Source organism: Caretta caretta, chromosome 27, assembly GCF_965140235.1.
Source record: "Caretta caretta isolate rCarCar2 chromosome 27, rCarCar1.hap1, whole genome shotgun sequence".
NCBI lineage: Eukaryota > Metazoa > Chordata > Testudines > Cheloniidae > Caretta > Caretta caretta.
The window spans coordinates 119,780-138,081 of NC_134232.1; the positions used below are offsets into that span (position 1 = coordinate 119,780).

At 49.5% G+C, this 18,302-nt stretch overlaps 1 protein-coding gene across 1 annotated transcript in view; it reads left to right on the top strand.

Moving 5' to 3' along the window:
• LOC125626854 (vasoactive intestinal polypeptide receptor 1-like) overlaps positions 1-18,302 on the top strand; it is a 73,517-nt gene that overhangs the window by 39,570 nt on the left and 15,645 nt on the right. The window contains exons 6-8 of the mRNA XM_075123548.1: positions 13,793-13,925; positions 14,057-14,210; positions 16,229-16,289. Of these exons, the coding sequence (XP_074979649.1) occupies positions 13,793-13,925; positions 14,057-14,210; positions 16,229-16,289 (348 nt within the window). The remainder of the gene's footprint in view (positions 1-13,792; positions 13,926-14,056; positions 14,211-16,228; positions 16,290-18,302) is intronic.

The following is an 18,302-nucleotide window of genomic DNA, read 5'->3' on the forward strand; positions in this document are numbered from 1 at the left end:
TTCAGAGGTGTCATGAACCAGTGCCACTTCCTCTTCATCTTTTGCCCTCAGGCCTTCCCCGCTGAACAGGCCAAGGTGGGAATGGTGATAAGACTGCTGTTGGGATAGGCCTTAGACTGGGCCTCTCCCTTTCTGGAGCAGGGCAGCAAAGCAATTGTCTTCCTAAGAGCCTTCTCTACCATCCTTAACAAGCTCCATCTCACCCACTCGGCTGCAGCTGCCATTCAGAAACTCCAGCAAGGGTCAGAGCCGGCCGCCACATATGCCATTTGATTCCCTCAGCTTACTGAATGTACAGAGTTGTATGAGGCAGCCCAGCTGTGCCAGTTCAGGGCAGGGCTGAGCGAAGAGATCAAACACGTGTTGGCTCAGGTGAAGGCTGCCACGGACTTAACTGCATTCATGGACTTGATTCTTCACATTGATAACTGTCTGCATGAGTGAAGAGAGAAGAGCGGTCCCACTCCAACACCTCCAGACCAGAATCCTGAGGCTACGCAAGTGGACCTGACCCAAAGGTGGCTGACTGTCACATCGGAACCGTTCTCAACAATCTATTCTGTTACTATGGTAAGGTGCGCCGCACACTTGCTTCAAGTCCCTTAAGAACCCTTACTCAGCAGGGGTCAGGAACAAATGAGCCCAGGCCCCATAGGCGGGCTAGACCTAGGCAAAACCTCAGAGCTACCCCTTGGAATGCCCCCCAAACCCTGTCTGGGACCTGTCCCAGGTTACTAAGACTCTCACCACACCACTAGCTGCCAGTTCAGCTGTACATCCCAGACAAGGCCCAGAGAATTCTCCCACAGTGGGCCATCATTGACTTCGGTGCTCCTGCCAGCTTCATGAATGCAGAGATGGCCTGGGCTCTGCGAATTCTTGTCCCAACAGAAACCACACCTGGTTTTGCGGTGACAATAGATGGGACCCTCCTGTCCTCAGGACCAGTGACTCAGGAGACCATGTCACTGTGACTAGAGGCTGTGTGTGATACAGAGGAACCAAGAAGTATTGCAGTTCAGTATAATTCATTCCCCTCATTTCCCTTTGATCTTTGGCATAACCTGGCTGGCACATCACAATCCACGCATCCGTTGGTGAGACCAAAAGGTTATCTTCTCTTCCACGTACTGCAGGCAGGTCTGTCTGTGCACTGTGGACCACAAATCCCTGGATCCTGGGTCTCACTGCCAGACAACAGCAACCCAAGCATTGTCTGGACCCCATGCCTCAGCCATCAGCCAGAGTATATGCTCCTCAGAGATGACCCTCCATGTTCCCAAAAAATATCAAGACTATGCCAACATCTTTGAAAAAAGAAATGCAGATGCACAGCCCCCATATTGAGACTGTAACTGTCCTATAGACTTGCAGCCCAGAGCCAAAGTTCCATATGGCTGGATCTCTGCGATGTCAGAGCTGGAACTCATAGTCCTCTGTTGGTATATCCAGGAGAACCTTGTTAAGGGATTCAACTGTCACTCAACATCTCCTGCCAGAGCTCCTGTTCTTTCTGTAAAGAAGAGAGATGGGTCCCTTTCCCAGGTATCTGGCTCATAGGTCTTGCCCACATGCTTAAGGTCTAACTGATTGCCATATTTGGGATCAGGAAGGATTTTTCCCTGGGTCAGATTGGCAGAGAGCCTGAGGGTTTTTCACTTTCCTCCACAAAATGGGGCACGGGTCACTTGCAGGTTTAAACTAGTGTAAATGGTGGATTCTCTGTAACTTGTAGTCTTTAAACTATGATTTGAGGACTTTGGTAACTCATCCAGAGGTTAGGGGTTTATTACAGCAGTGGGTAGGTGAGGTTCTTTGGCCTGCAAAGTACAGGAGGTCAGACTACATAATCATGATCATCTCTTCTGACCTTAAGGTCTATGAGTCTCTGTTTAGACTACCAAGCGCTAAACCAAGTGATGGTTTGGGACTGATAACCTCTGCCACTAATCCTGGAACTGTTGGACCACGTCTGATCTGCTCAGGTGTTCACCAAACAGAATTTTTGAAGGGCCTACAATTTAGTACACATCCAAGCAAGGGACAAGTGGAAGACAACCTTCCAAACATGCCATGGACACTTTGAATATTCAGTCATGCCATTTGGCCTCCCTAATGCCCCAGCTACATTTCAGCACTTCATTAACAACATATTCAAGGATATTCTAGACCAGAGGCAGACAAACTATGGCCCGCGGGCCACATCCAGCCCGTGGGACCCTCCTGCCCAGCCCCAGAGCTCCTGGCCTGGGAGGCTAGTCCCCAGCCCCTCCCCTGCTGTTCCCCCTCCACTGCAGCCTCAGCTCACGGCACCGCTGGCACAATGCTCTGGTGGTGGTGCTGCGAGCTCTTGCCAGGCTGCGGCTCTGCAGCTGTGCTGCCAGACCCGGTGCTCTGTGCCTCGCGGTGGCGTGGCTGGCTCCAGCTGGGTGGCACGGCTGCCTGTCCTGGTGCTCTGGGCGGTGCGGCTGTAGCAGTGCCAGCCTCTGGTGCTCCAGGCAGCATGGTAAGGGGGCAGGGAGCAGGGGGAGTTGGATAGAGGGCAGGGGAGTTTGGGGTGGTGGTCAGGGGTGTGGATAGGGGTTGGGCCGGTCAGAGGGCGGGGAACAGTCAGGAAGGAGGGGGGATTGGATGGGGCAATGAGGGGCAGGGGTTCTGGGGGCGGTCAGGGAGAAGGGGTGGTTGGATGGGGCAAGGGTCCCAGGGGGGAAGTCAGGAGTGAGAGGAGGGGTTGGATGGGGTTGCGGCGGGCAGACAGGGGTGGGGGGTCTAGGGTCTGTCTGGGGACAGGGAGGGATGGATAGCGCAGGGGTCCCGGGGGGGCTGTCAGGGGGAAAGAAGCAGGGGGGGTCGGATAGGGGGCGGGGGCCGGGCCATGCCTGGTTATTTGGGGAGGCACAGACTCCCCTACCTGGCCCTCAACAATTTTGGAAACCTGATTTGGTCCTCAGGCCAAAAAGTTTGCCCACCCCTGTTCTAGACCAAGAGCCTAGTGGTAGCCTACCTGGATGATATCCTCATCTTTTCAGAGGACTAAAACAGACTGACCAGCACATCTGTGGCTTTGTGGATATGGGGGAAGCAGTGGATGTGATATATCTTGACTTTAGCAAAGCTTTTGATACGGTCTTCCACAGTATTCCTGCCAGAAAGTTAAAGAAGTATGGATCGGATGAATGGACTATAACTGGGGTCGGCAACCTTTCAGAAGTGGTGTACCAAGTCTTCACTTATTCACCCTAATTTAAGGTTTCGCGTGCCAGTAATACATTTTAACATTTTTAGGAGGTCTCTCTCTATAAGTCTATAATATATAACTAAACTATTGATGTATGTAAAGTAAATAAGCTTTTTAAAATATTTAAGAAGCTTCATTTAAAATTAAATTAAAATGCAGATCTTATCAGTTTAATGTGATCCTTGCCCTTGCTTTTCCTTGCTGAGTTTTCCAATGTCTGGCACGTATTTGGATACTTTAAGCTGCACACAGGCTTCTGAGTGATCAATTGTTAACTGGCTCTGAGAGGGACGGAGGACAGATTTCATGTGTGAAAATACGGTATGTGGATCCAAATGCTGAAAGCATTTCAAACCAATTTTCTTCAAACAGTTAAATTTCACTGGCAGGGACGTCCAGCAGGTCAGAATAGAGGCCTCATGATCTCTCTCGGTAGGTTCAAGTGCACTCCACAGATCTCCAAACTTTGATGCCCACAATTCTGAGCTTTTTAACTGAATGAGCTGCATTTCGAAATCTTCAACACCCATCCACTGATATACAGACAAATCCAAGTCGCTTTCATTGAACTTTTCAGGTTTAATTAGAAAAGAAAGCACTGGGCCAAATCGCTGGAAATCTTTAAATCTGTCAGAAAATTCTGATTCCAGTTCTTGCGTGTACATTCCAATCTCATTGACACTGACAGTGCAACGTGTTGATAGCTCTTTTATGTGTTGGATGTAGTGGAAAGTCGAAGTTCGAATATCCCGAGAAAAAACTGCTAAACAACAAATGCCTTCCAGGCTTCATAAAGATCCAGAACCGTTTGCCCTGCACCCTGGAGACAGAGGTTGAGTTCGGTTAGGTGAGTGGTGATGTCAGTTAGAAACATGAGCTTACACAGCCATTTGTCATCATCCAGTTCGGTGTAGTTTTGTCCTTTTTCCAACAAAAAGGCCTTGATTGTATCAAAACAGTTTACAAAGCGCATCAAAACCTTGCCATGACTTAGCCACCGAATGTTGCTGTGAAGTGGAATGAAGTGAGTTTTTTACCCATGAAAGCTTACACCCAGATAAATCTGTTAGTCTTTAAGGTGCCACCAGACTCCTTGTTGTTATAAGCACTGCCCATCTCTTCTAGCTGTGCTTGAAACTGTCTGAGTCAAAGCAGATCGAGCAACAAGGAAATTCACAATTCACACCACTATATTCATCACATTATTAAGCTCTGAATTAGAAATTTTAGCACACAGGTTTTCTTGATGGATGATACAGTGAAATTTGACCATCAGGCGGCCAATTTGATCTTCAAGTAACGTTACAAATCCCTTCTGTTTTCCAGCCATGGAACACAAAATATTTTTCTGTTGTCAACTCCTTGTTCTTCAAAATGGTTTACAAAAGTTTCCGCTATATCTTCCCCCTTTGTTGTGCCATGCACGGGTTTTAGGCAACAAAGTTCCTCTTAGATTTCATCGGAAGCACAATATCTTGCATCAACTGCCAAACATGGAATGTCGTTTATATCCATGCTCTCATAAACTGCAATGCTAAACACTGCTGTATCTTTGAATGCAGTCGTCTGCTTTTCGTTAATGTTTTCTGCCATTTCGCTTATGCGTCTCTCAACTCTTCTGGCAGAGACAGGAAGTTCTTTTATTCTAGATACGATCGTATCTTTATTTGGCAAATCATTGAACAAAACCAAACTGCTGAGAAAAATTTCTTTTATATATTCCCCATCTGTAAACTGCTTTCTGTTTTTTGCAATGCACTGTGCAATCTTGCAACTTCCTTCTGTAGCTTGATTTTTACTTACACTTAAACATTTAAAAACACTGCTTTGCTTCTCATATCCTGCTACTGCCTTTTTGATCGATTCAGTCTTGTCTGCTTCATCAAGAAAGGTTTTCTCATGCTTCGTTTGAAAATGTTGTCGAACACTTGATGTGCAACAAACAACACTTTCACAACAGAAAGCACAAACAGCACAGTCCTTCTCTTGGATAAATCCAAATGTGTCTGTCCAAGAAGGCTGAAATGAACGGACATCTAACTTTGCTTTCTTAGGAACTGAGATTTTGTCAATTGTTTCCCTCAACTCTCAGTGGGGAAAAAAAGGGCGACAGAGGGCATGCACAAGGTCAAAAGCAGTGCGCTGTTCCACGTGGCCTGATATAAGCATCAAATCAGGATTTAAAAATATCCTAGTGGCGCTGAAACAATTTTTAAGGGGGAGGTGTTGCTGAGCTGCACCCCCTCTTCACCCTGTCTGCACCCCTCACTGCCCCAGACCGGGGCCAGTGGGCCACAGCTGGGGGCAGCTGCAGAGTGCCAGGCCGAGGCCAGGAGCAGAGCCCCGAGCCAGCGACTGGGACCCTAGGCCGGCCGTGGAGCCCCCGGGACCAGTGGCTGGGACCGGCAGCGGGCTAAGCGGGGCCGGCGGATGGAACCCCGGCTGGCAGGGGGCTGGTGGCCAGTGCCCCAGGCCAGCAGCAGAGCCCTGAGGCTGGTGGCCAGGACCAGGGCAGTGTGAGTGCCACTGAAAATCAGCTCACATGCCACCTTTGGCACGTGTGCCATAGGTTGCTGACCCCTGGACTATAAGGTAGATAGAAAGCTGGCTAGATTGTCAGACTTAATGGGTAGTGATCAATGGCTTAATGTCTAGTTGGCAGCCAGTATCAAGCAGAGTGCCCCAGGGGTTGGTCCTGGGGATGGTTTGGTCAACTTCTTTATCAATGACCTGGATGATGGGATGAATTCCACCCTCAGCAAGTTCGCAGTTGACACTAAGTTGGTGGGAGAGGTAGATATGATGGAGGGTAGGGATAGGGTCCAGAGCGACCTAGACAAATTGGAGGATTGGGCCAAAAGAAATCTGACGAGGTTCAACAAGGACAAGTGCAGAGTCCTGCACTTAGGATGGAAGAATCCCATGCACCGCTACAGGCTGGGGACTGACTGGCTAAGCAGCAGTTCACAGAAAAGGACCTGGTGATTACAGTAGATGAGAAGCTGGATATGAGTCAGGAGTGTGCCCTTCTTGCCAAGAAGGCTAACGGCATATTGGGCTGTATTAGTAGGAGCATTGCCAGCAGATCGAGGGAAGTGATTATTCCCCTCTATTTGGCACTGGTGAGGCTACACCTGGAGTATTGCGTCCTGTTTTGGTCCCACCACTACAGAAGGGATGTGGACAAATTGGAGAGAGTCCAGCGGAGGGCAACAAAAATGATCAGGGGGCTGGGGAACATGACTTAAGAGGAGACACTGAGGGACCTGGGGTTATTTAGGCTGCAGAAGAGAAGAGTAAGGGGGGATTTGATAGCAGCCTTCAACTACCTAAAGGGGCGGTTCCAAAGAGGATGGAGCTCGGCTGTTCTCAGTGGTGGCAGATGACAGAACAAGAATAAGAATGGTCTTAAGTTGCAGTGGGGGAAGTCTCGGTTGGATATTAGGAAACTATTTCACTAGGAGGGTGGTGAAGCACTGGAATGGGCTACCTAGGGAGGTTGTGGAATCTCCATTCTTACAGGTTTTTAAGGCCTGGCTTGATAAAGCCTGGCTGGGATGATTTTGTTGGTGTTGGTCCTGCTTTGAGCAGGGGATTGGACTAGATGACCTCCTGAGGCCCCTTCTAACCCTAATATTCTATTATTCTAGGATTCTATGATCTGGGCCATACCAGAGAGGCTCCAGCAACATGTCCTGTACACCAAAGCTGAGACGTACTCAAAATCATGGAGCAGGTCCTCAAGGAATCAATTCTGAAGCACTTAGAGGAGAGGAAAGTGATCAGGAACAGTCAGCATGGATTCACCAAGGGCAAGTCATGCCTGACTAATCTAATTGCCTTCTATGACGAGATAACTGGCTCTGTGGATGAGGGGAAAGCAGTGGACATGTTGTTCCTTGACTTTAACAAAGCTTTTGACACAGTCTCCCACAGTATTCTTGCCAGTAAGTTAAAGAAGTATGGATCGGATGAATGGACGATAAGGTGGATAGAAAGTTGGCTAGATTGTCGGGCTCAACGGGTAGTGATCAATGGCTCCATGTCTAGTTGGCAGCCGGTATCAAGTGGAGTGCCCCAAGGGTCGGTCCTCAGGCCGGTTTTGTTCAATAACTTCATTAATCATCTGGAGGATGGTGTGGATTGCACCCTCAGCAAGTTTGCAGAGGACACTAAACTGGGAGGAGAGGTAGGTATGCTGGAGGGTAGGCATAGGATACAGAGGGCCTTAGACAAATTAGAGGATTGGGCCAAAAGAAATCTGATGAGGTTCAACAAGGACAAGTGCAGAGTCCTGCATTTAGGATGAAAGAATCCCATGCACCGCTACAGACTAGGGACCGAATGGCTCGGCAGCAGTTCTGCAGAAAAGGACCTAGGGGCTACAGTGGACAAGAAGCTGGATATGAGTCAACAGTGTGCCCTTGTTGCCAAGAAGGCCAATGGCATTTTGGGATGTATAAGTAGGGGTATTGCCAGCAGATCGAGGGACGTGATCGTTCCCCTTTATTCGACATTGGTGAGGCCTCATCTGGAGTACTGTGTCCAGTTTTGGGCCCCACACTACAAGAAGGATGTGGAAAAATTGGAAAGAGTCCGGCGAAGGGCAACAAAAATGATTAGGGGACTGGAACACATGAGTTATGAGGAGAGGCTGAGGGAACTGGGGATGTTTAGTCTGCGGAAGAGAAGAATGAGGGGGCATTTGATAGCTGCTTTCAACTACCTGAAAGGGGGTTCCAAAGAGAATGGATCTAGACTGTTCTCAGTGGTAGCAGATGACAGAATGAGGAGTAATGGTCTCAAGTTGCAGTGGGGAAGGTTTGGGTTGGATATTAGGAAAAACTTTTTCACTAGGAGGGTGGTGAAACACTGGAATGGGTTACCTAGGGAGGTGGTGGAATCTCCTTCCTTTGAGGTTTTTAAGGTCAGGCTTGACAAAGCCCTGGCTGGGATGATTTAGTTGGGGATTGGTCCTGCTTTGAACAGAGGGTTGGACTAGATGACCTTCTGAGGTCCCTTCTAACCCTGATATTCTATGATTCTATGATTTGACCAGACCTCCCTGGTGTTCCTAGGTACATCCTCTCCACAGAGGGTATCCAATAGATCCCCAAAAGAGAGAGATTATCCATGACTGGGTGCCCCCATGGAGTGTCAGAGGTATCATGATTCACAGGCTTCACAACCTTCTATCGGTGCTTTCTCAGACTTCTTGAGGCACATACCACCCCTTATAGCCCTCTTCTAAATGCCCACCAAGTTTACCTGGACATCTGAGGCTCAGCTCTCTTTCTAGTGATTCAAAGCTCCTTTCATTGAGGGTCCCACAGTGGTACACCTAGAACCACCCTGCTCATTTGTAGTACAAGCTGATGCATCCAATGTGGCTTCTGAGGCAGCACTCTCCCAGAGCCACAGGCCCCAACACCTACTGCATCCATTTGCCTACTATTCTCTGAATCATAGAATTATAGAATATTAGGGTTGGAAGGGACCACAGGAGGTCATCTAGTCCAACCCCCTGCTCAAAGCAGGACCGATCCCCAATTAAAACATCCCAGCCAGGGCTTTGTCAAGCCTGACCTTAAAAACTTCAAAGGAAGGAGATTCCACCAGCTCCCTAGGTAACGCATTCCAGTGTTTCACCACCCTTTTTTCCTAATATCCAACCTAAATCTCCCCCACTGCAACTTGAGACCATTAGTCCTTGTTCTGTCATCTGCTACCACTGAGACCAGTCCAGAGCCATTCTCTTTGGAACCCCCTTTCAGGTAGTTGAAAGCAGCTATCAAATGCCCCCTCATTCTTCTCTTCCGCAGACTAAACATCCCCAGTTCCCTCAGCCTCTCCTCATAACTCATGTGTTCCAGTTCCCTAATCATTTTTGTTGCCCTCCGCTGGACTTTCCAATTTTTCCACATCCTTCTTGTAGTGTGGAGCCCAAAACTGGACACAGTACTCCAGATGAGGCCTCACCAGTGTCGAATAGAGGGGAACGATCACGTCCCTCGATCTGATGGCAATACCCCTACTTATAAATCCCAAAATGCCATTGGCCTTCTTGGCAACAAGGGCACACTGTTGACTCATATCCAGCTTCTCGTCCACTGTAACCCCTAGGTCCTTTTCTGCAGAACTGCTGCCGAGCCATTCTGTCCCTAGTCTGTAGCGGTGCATGGGATTCTTCCGTCCTAAATGCAGGACTCTGCACTTGTCCTTGTTGAACCTCATCAGATTTCTTTTGGCCCAATCCTCTAATTTGTCTAGGGCCCTCTGTATCCTATGCCTACCCTCCAGCGTACCTACCTCTCCTCCCAGTTTAGTGTCCTCTGAAAACTTGCTGAGGGTGCAATCCACACCATCCTCCAGATGATTAATGAAGTTATTGAACAAAACCGGCCTGAGGACCGACCCTTGGGGCACTCCACTTGATACCGGCTGCCAGCTAGACATGGAGCCATTGATCACTACCCGTTGAGCCCGACAATCTAGCCAACTTTCTATCCATCTTATCGTCCATTCATCCGATCCATACTTCTTTAACTTACTGGCAAGAATACTGTGGGAGACAGTGTCAAAAGCTTTGCTAAAGTCAAGGAACAACATGTCCACTGCTTTCCCCTCATCCACAGAGCCAGTTATCTCGTCATAGAAGGCAATTAGATTAGTCAGGCATGACTTGCCCTTGGTGAATCCATGCTGACTGTTCCTGATCACTTTCCTCTCCTCTAAGTGCTTCAGAATTGATTCCTTGAGGACCTGCTCCATGATTTTTCCAGGGACTAATGTGAGGCTGAGTGGCCTGTAGTTCCCAGGATCCTCCTTCTTCCCTTTTTTAAAGATGGGCACTACATTAGCCTTTTTCCAGTCGTCTGGGACTTCCCCCAATCGCCATGAGTTTTCTAAGATAATGAAGCTGTCCTCCCGGAAAAAAATACAAGATTCTCAACAAAGAACTACTCACAATCAGGTTCAGGTTTGAGGAGTGGTGCCACTACCTTGAGGGGGATGGGAGAGGGGGGCAGTATCCAATACAGGTATACACAGACCACAAGAACCTTGAATATTTATACAAGACCAAAGCCCTGAACCAAAGACAGCTCTGTTGGGCACTATTCTTTTCCCATTTTGATTTCACCACCATGTATCAATTAGAAACCAAGAATGGCAAAGTGGGTGTCCTATTGCGCAAGGGGGAGTACTGCAAGGAGGAAGAAACCCCTATCTGGGGAAAAGTCCCTCCTCCTGAAACCCCGTAACTTCCTCAGTGCTGCAATGCAACAGCATCTCCTTACTCTGATCTGGCTGGCTTCTGAAAGTGACCTGCTGGCTCAGAAGGTTGCAGCATCCCCAGAGCAACCCGGAAGTAATACCAAGAGACTGCATACCATGATAGATGGAATAAGATATGTTAGCTGCTGCATCTACATCCTGTAAAGGTGCCCCTGGTTAGAAGTGTTCCAGATATGCCATGATGCCCCCAGTGTGCCATTCCAGTCTCTCTAAAACCTTATGTCTAACCTCTCGCCTCTTTTGCTGGCCCAGGAAGTAGATGAATATTTGGACCAATGTCAACTCCTGCAATATACATGTTCATGCCAAAGTTCTGTGCATAAAACCTTTCAGCACCCTTATGCTCCTAGAAACCCCTTTTCAACCCTAGAGAACAACCACCATGGACTTTATCAAAGAACTCCCTGAATTGAATGGATATATCACTATGCTCATGGTAGTAGACCTGTTGACATTTCATCCCTTGCACCCAACTGCCCAGAGCCACAGCTCAACTTTTGTTTGCACATGTCTTTCATCCCTGACCACATAACATCTGACAGAGGTTCCCAGTTCATCTCCAGGTTTTGGTGTGAGATTCTCCAACTATTAAACATCCGTATCTGCATGTCATCTGTGTACCACACCCAGCCAAACAGAGTAAACCAAGTGCTGGAGTGTTGTTTCAATCCACTATCTTCCCGTATGCCAAGTTCGCATATAACAATACTGACCATGTTTCCACAAGTCAAAGCCCCTTTTTCACCAGTTAGGGATTTCATCCCATACTCCCAACTGCCTCCCACACCTCAGCAGCCTGTGATATGGTTCAGCAAATCCACCATCTCCAGGAAGAACTCAAGGAATACCTGGCAGAGGCAAAGGAAGCCTACAAGTGATAGGAAGATCACCAGAGACAGGCAGACACAGAACTCAAGGTAGGCCAGGAGATTTGATTATCCACCAAACATCTTCACACCGACCATTTCATAAAGGAGATCACTGATATCTCAGACTGTTTCAGATTTGCCAACTAATTTACTCCATCACTGTTAAACTCCGCTTGCTGAGTCTGCTCAAAATACACCCTGTTTTCCATATCTCCCTTTTGAAACCATTCAACAAAAACCTGCTTCCCAGCCAAACACATCCCCCCTCTCCCTGGGCCATAAGGAATACCTAGCCTGGGTCATTCAGCGCTCCAAGATGAAGTGGGGTAAATCATGGTATCTTGTGGACTGGGATGGGTACAGTCCTGAGGAGCAGTCCTGGGAACTGGCTCAACATGTACATGTCATAGAAGCATTTCACAAAAGTCCAGCAATTCCCCAGGGCGGCCATGATGTAAGGAGCAGCAGGTCTAGAACCTGGGTCTGCAGATTCTCCAGGGAACAACCACTTCCATGCTAGCATCAACAGCTGTGGTAGTGGAAGCACTTGGCAGGTCATGAGCCTTAGTGGCCCACACCCTAGGACATGCCACCCATGGTGGGCCTAACTGACAGGCCATTCCTGACTGGCCCATACATACTACTTAAGCCTGGGGTGGCTACAGGAAATTTGTCTGTGCAAATAGGTGGTTCCCCAACTAGCTGCTGGTACAGATCCTGCTTCTAGTTCCTGACCTTGCCTTTTCCCTCCTGGCTCTGCCGCCTGCTTTCTGACCCAGCTTTGTCTCCTGTCTCCTTCTGACTGTGACCTCAGCCTTATCTCCCGGCCCCGACTCTCGACTCCTGACTTGGCCTTGGCTCCTGAGACTGGCCACTGGTTCCTAACCTCAGATTGACCACTACTCCAATTCCTGAAGTCTGGCTCTGGCTCTAGCTACTAGGCTGGCCGCCTACGACCCAGCTCTGACGTCCCTTCAGTCAGAGGCTGGACAGTGCTCTGGAGAAGGAAGGTTTACATCCCTTCCCAAGCTTCTAGGTGCTCCGTCCTCGCTGACAGAGCGGTGGGAGTTCTCCCTATCTCTGACCGTCCAGTGCTCTTGGAACCCTACTAAAGCTCTTGTCCTCAGAAAACGCACTTGTGCTCTGTCCCCCGCCATCCCCAAACTATGCGCTCCACATGCACAGGACACCAAGAGCAGGGCTGCAGGGGAAGTGAGTGGAGATAGGGTATGGCCATCAGAGCACAGGACCAAGATGGAGTATCACGCGAAACAGCCCCAGGCAGCATCATGGTGCCAAGAACCAGGGGCCGGCATGCAGTCGATGCTCCAATGGTGACATTCCTATGGACCATCACTTGGTTCCACTGTATTGGCTGGGTACTCCGCCACCAGCCACTTGAGCCTGGTTGTAGCCCAGCACTGCTCAGCCTGGGAAGAGCATGGCACAGAGCTCTGTTGTGTGCACGGAGGAGCTGATTGGGTCTAATTCGCCTCAGGGAGTGGAACAGAGATTGTTCACTGTGCCCCGGGCTCAGCAATAACAACCATCTCCTTTGCTCTCACTGGATCCAATTCCACCCTGCGGTAAGTGGGGCGACAACTTTTGCAGTCAGTAGAGATGCACTTGCTTAGACAAGGTCTGCAGGCTTCAGCTGGGCACCTGTAGGGATCAGGAAGGATTCCTCCCTCCCCATCCCATGCACAATGGGCCAGATACGTTTGGGTTCTTTTGGCCTTCCTCTGGAGAATTGGGGATTGGCCACAGCTGGCGACAGGACACCAGACGGGGTGGGCCAGTACTCTGAGATGGTTCAGAAAATCCTTTGCCTAGATGCCTAGCTGGGTCGTGCTCACATGATCAGGGGCAAACTGAGCTGCTAGATCTGAGGTCAGGAGGAATTTTCCCCAGAGCAGAATGGAGGGATATTCGGGGAGAGAGGGGAAAGGGTACCTTCCTCTGGAGCCTGGGGCATGGATTGACTGCAGGGATCATCAGATATATCTCACCTAGTCCATTCCCAGGTCTCTGCTGGTGCTGCACAACTGCTCACTGTTGTGAGGACTGAAATGCTTTAGTCTAGCTAATGTCATTGAGCTCAGAACATGGGGAACAAAGTGAAATGTAACGGCCTGTGCTATGCAGGGGGTCGCACTGGATGATCTAATGGTCCCCTCTGGCCTTAAACTCTATGAAGTAATGGCCCTCGGTGTTGTATCCATCTCAATCACATTTCATGTCAAATTCATCCCTGGGGCAGCTTCACAAGCTCCTGTGGGCTGTGCTGAATTGGGCCCTTAGGGTTGAAGGCCGTGGCAAGCCTGCCACCTGTTTGCCACAAAGAATGCAGAGCCTGCCCCAAATCACTGGGATCCTCTTCTTTCTGTAGGAAGCTTCACTGCACCAGGAATTCCATCCACATCCACTTCTTCACCTCCTTCATAATGCGGGGAGCTGCCGTGTTCATCAAAGACTCCGTGCTCTTCGCGGATGAGTCCATCAATCACTGCACCATGTCAACGGTAAGAGGGTGCTCAGCAGATGGGGTTGGCTCCTTCCAGGGCCAGAGCTGGCATGGTGCTCCCACATCAACCTGCTGGTGAACAGGTGCAGAGAAGAGCCCATGTGAACCTTTTCCTCTCTCCCTCGCTAGGTGAACTGCAAAGCGGCCATTGCCTTCTTCCAGTACTCAGTGCTGGCCAACTTCTACTGGCTCCTCGTGGAGGGGATGTACCTGCAAACACTGCTGCTGTTCACCTTCACCTCTGACAAGAGGTATTTCTGGTGGTACACCCTCATCGGCTGGGGTGAGTAAAGCGAATGCTCATGAAATGCACTAAACCCGGGATGTCCATAGCGAGGACCATTAAAGAAGGACCAAAGGTTCTAGGAATCTTCCCAGAGCAGCCCATTAGCTGACAATTGTACACCAAAGCAGAGCTGAAACTTTTTTGTACAAAACTTTTATTCAGGGGAGAGAAAAAAATGCAGATTTGGCAATGCCAAAATGTCTTGTGAATTTGAGTCATTTTTGGTTCAGCCTGAAATTTTTTCCCTGACTTTTTTTTTTAATTTCCCATGAGCCAAAAAAAATCTGTTGTTTGCCTGCTTCTCTACCAAAGGTGGCTCCCGCCACTGAATCTTTGTCACATGCCTTGTTAGACTGGTTCCACTGAAGGAAGCAGAGCAAGGGATGGGCCAGTGACTAGGGGGCTAGTCTGAGACTCCAGAGAGCTAGGTTCAACTCCTTGCTGTGTCTCTGCATTGTGTGGTCTCTTTGGGTCTTAGTTCCCCACCTGTGTATAAGGATAATAGCCTTGCCTCATAGGGGACTTGTGAGGTGTATGTATAAAAACTCTGTTAATTAGGGGGGCATGTAATTATCTAAATAGAACAACTGGTGTTATGTCATTGGTTTCCATCGAGCCAGGGTTTCTCCCTGGATCTTTGGAGCAAAGATATTTGTAAACCGTCTAGCAACTGGGACCCCTGGATGCTACCATAATGTATGAGTTCTCTTCTGGAGACAGCCCACCTTTCTTTAGGTTGACTGTTTTTTCACAGGGTGGGCTAGGTGTGGGCCAAACCCACTGGCTGGAGCTGGTGGGGGAAAATGGCGGGGGGAAACAGTTTCTCAAAAATATTTGAAATGCTGAAGTTGGTTTTGCTGCAGGGAGTCTAAAATGGGCCCACTTTTTGTTTTTCATGACATTTTTGTATTGACATTTTGATAGAAATTGTTATTGAAATATTTCGCTTGTTAAAGAATTGATAAATGAAAAATGTCCATGATGATTTTGAAAAAAGCGTAGACAAAGAAGTCACTAAAATTGTCATGCAAACCAGACAGCATTGCTAATGGTGACAATCTATCACAAAGAATTTGGTAAAAGGCTGTTTTTTCAATGAAAAAAACCTTTTGTTCTAAAACCTTCAAGCCCCACTCCTGACCCAGCACAACAAAGGACCCAGGTGCTGCTGGAGGGGATGTAGTACATCAAGGGCCTGTGTATAGGGCAGGGTCACAGCGGGGGTCAGGACAGATGAAAATACTGCAGATTTTTCAGCCACCAACCATCTGAAGATCTCAACATGCTTCACAAAAGAAGATCAGAGTAGATGGATGGGTGTGTGTGGGGATGGATGGGGCAGGCGAGCGTATGGGGATAGGTAGATGAATCCCATGTTCAGCATCATGGACAGAGGAGCATGCAACTGCTAACAGGAGAAGATGCAGCTGCTGGGATCAGAGCCAGGAGCTGTGTGCAGGGCCAGGGTTAGGTGCCTCATACTGGATCAGGTGGAAGGACAAGCACAGAATGGTTCAGCAATGAGTCACAGGACAAGTCAGTGGGACAACCCCTCCGCTCCTAAGTCCCAGCTTCTTGCTCCAACCACTGGACCATGCTGTCATGTCTGAGTCCTTTCATGTATCGCTGCCTTTTTTGATTGGGTGGTGGCTGCCTGGCATCGTGAACCTCTTCTGCCAGCTCCCCAGCGGTCGGCACAGCCATCAGCAGGAAGAGTGTACCTCCACGTCATCCTGCCCACGCATGCCCCACCATGTCCCATGCCTCCACACCAAGAGGCTCAAGCTTTGAGCAGCGTGGGAAGCATTCCCTGAGCAACAAGTTCCCTGACACCAGGTCTGCGGTGGGCAGAGGGGGGCGGGAGAGCCTCTCTCCCAATGGAGATGGAAATGCTGTGGATTTGTCAGGATCTGTTATCCGTGCTGGGTTGGGGGGCGTGTGGCATGGCAGCTCCCTGCTCAGTCATGGTAGGACTCCGCCACCTGTGGGAGAACAACTGGCCTCTTTCCTTGCAGGCGTACCTCTGCTCATTGTGAGCTTGTGGATCTTCGCCCGGCTACAATACGACAACCATGGGTAAGAACCGCCCAGCGCCCAGCCCCTTTATCTAGGGGCATCATTGAAACCTGTGCGTCCCAAATGAGCTCAGGTCCCGTGGGGCATGACTGGAGCCAGATGAGCGACATGGAGCCTCCAGGTCTAGAGAGCAGCCATTACACACCCCAGGGGTGGGGGTGCGCTGCTCCAACAGCTAATCCAAGGGGGTTTCCTGCTCTGACAGCTAAAAACTGATTTCCGTTGTCAAGAGGAATGTCTCCCAAGACCCCCCCCGCAGCCTGATCCAGCATTTCAGAGACCATGCCAAGGCTTCTAAGTCCTGTGCATGAGATCCTGGTCTCGCTGGGCAACCTCCCAGCCTAGATCCAAGATCTGGGGCTAGTCCAAGTGCTCTAATGTAGGCATTGCTTGGACATAGCTCAGGCTAGAGCTTGGGCTCCGACACCTCCCCGCACCTCCAAGGCTTTGGAACCTGAGCCACAGCATCTAGACAACTGTTTTTAGAGCACTAATGTGAACCTGTGGGCCCGGGCTGGGACGCTTGCTGCTAGGTGCATTGTAGACCACTGAAGCCAATGAGGGCTTTGTTAACAGACTTCAATGGGGCCAGCATTTCACCCTGGGCTCCTGCCACCCCAGCGCGACCATGGATCCTGGGGGCTGCCCAAACTGACCAGCAGAATGAAGGAAGGGAGGAGAGAGGGACAATGCTTTATTAGTCTCTATTTTCTGTTCTGGTGGTGCCCACAGGCCCCAGTCAGGATCAGGCCCCATCATGATGCGCACTGTACACACAGACATACTAGGGACAGCGTCCCAGCCTCGAAGCGTTGCAAAGCTTTGTAGTTAGAACATGGGCACTCATTTAAACTTGCTGGGCTGGTTTTTCATGTAATCTCAGCCCCTTTATGCCGTGCTGGCCATGCGAGAATGAATTAAAGTACCAGCGCAGTGTCAAGGGGCTTCCCTGAAAAGAAGACCCTGGCCTGTACAGCAGGGATAACGCTGGTCTACCTCGCGGGGTGATTGTGGGGATCCACTAATGACTTTTGAGAAAAAGGGCGCTTGAGATGGACTAATAGCTATTCCGCTACAGCAGTGCCTGTCAGATTCCCTGTGTAGACAAGCCCTAAGCAGTACTGCTAATGGACTGGCCCCATGTTACTTTCCCAGGGGGCTGGGCTGCCTTTTCACACCTGAACCTTTGGTTTTATGGTGAAAAAATTGGCAACGTGAAAATGACGTGACTCTCCCGGCAGTTTAGCTAGATGGTCATGCCCACTCCTCAGCCCATTGCCAGTGGTGGCCATGCCTACCTCCCTGACCCTTCCCCCACTCATTTCAGACCCCGCCCCTCCCTTTCTACCACTTTGTGACAGCTCATCTCGCCGTGTTTCATTTTACTTGCCTCTCTAACATTCCTAGTTGTCCTGGGTCGGGCTTGGAGGGACTTTCCCAAGTGTTGACAGTGTCATCATGAGTGGAGCCCTCTCTTCCTCCTCCCACCTCCGCCAAATCATGAAATTGGCTAAAAAATAGTGAGGTTTTTAAAAAAGATTCACTTGTGTGTTTTGTTCTGTCTGAGTTTTGAACTCCCCCCTCCCCTCCCGTGTGTGTGACAATTACTCCACCACCAACTCACAAATGGATAGCGTGCAAGGCAATTGTGGCTCCCACTGCAGGAGGTCTCACTGTAGGACCCAACACAGATCTCATTGTGCAGGCACTACATGCGGGCACATGTGCACACACAGACACAGACAGTCCCTGCCCTGAAGAGCTTACAGACTTGTGCAAAACATGGCGGCGACTTTGCAGCATGATGGATAAGGCTGAGAGTTGTCAGACTCATACAGGGGCCACCAAACAGCCATTAGCTGGGAACGGCTGCTAACCATTACTGAGCTGGACTGGATTCGGGCTGGTGACTGACAGCTGAAAGGCTCTGTAGCTCGTTAGCAGCACCCCGAGGCATCCAGAACAGCGTGAGTGTCAATATTAGCTCCAAAATCACATGGAGGCTGGAGCTGT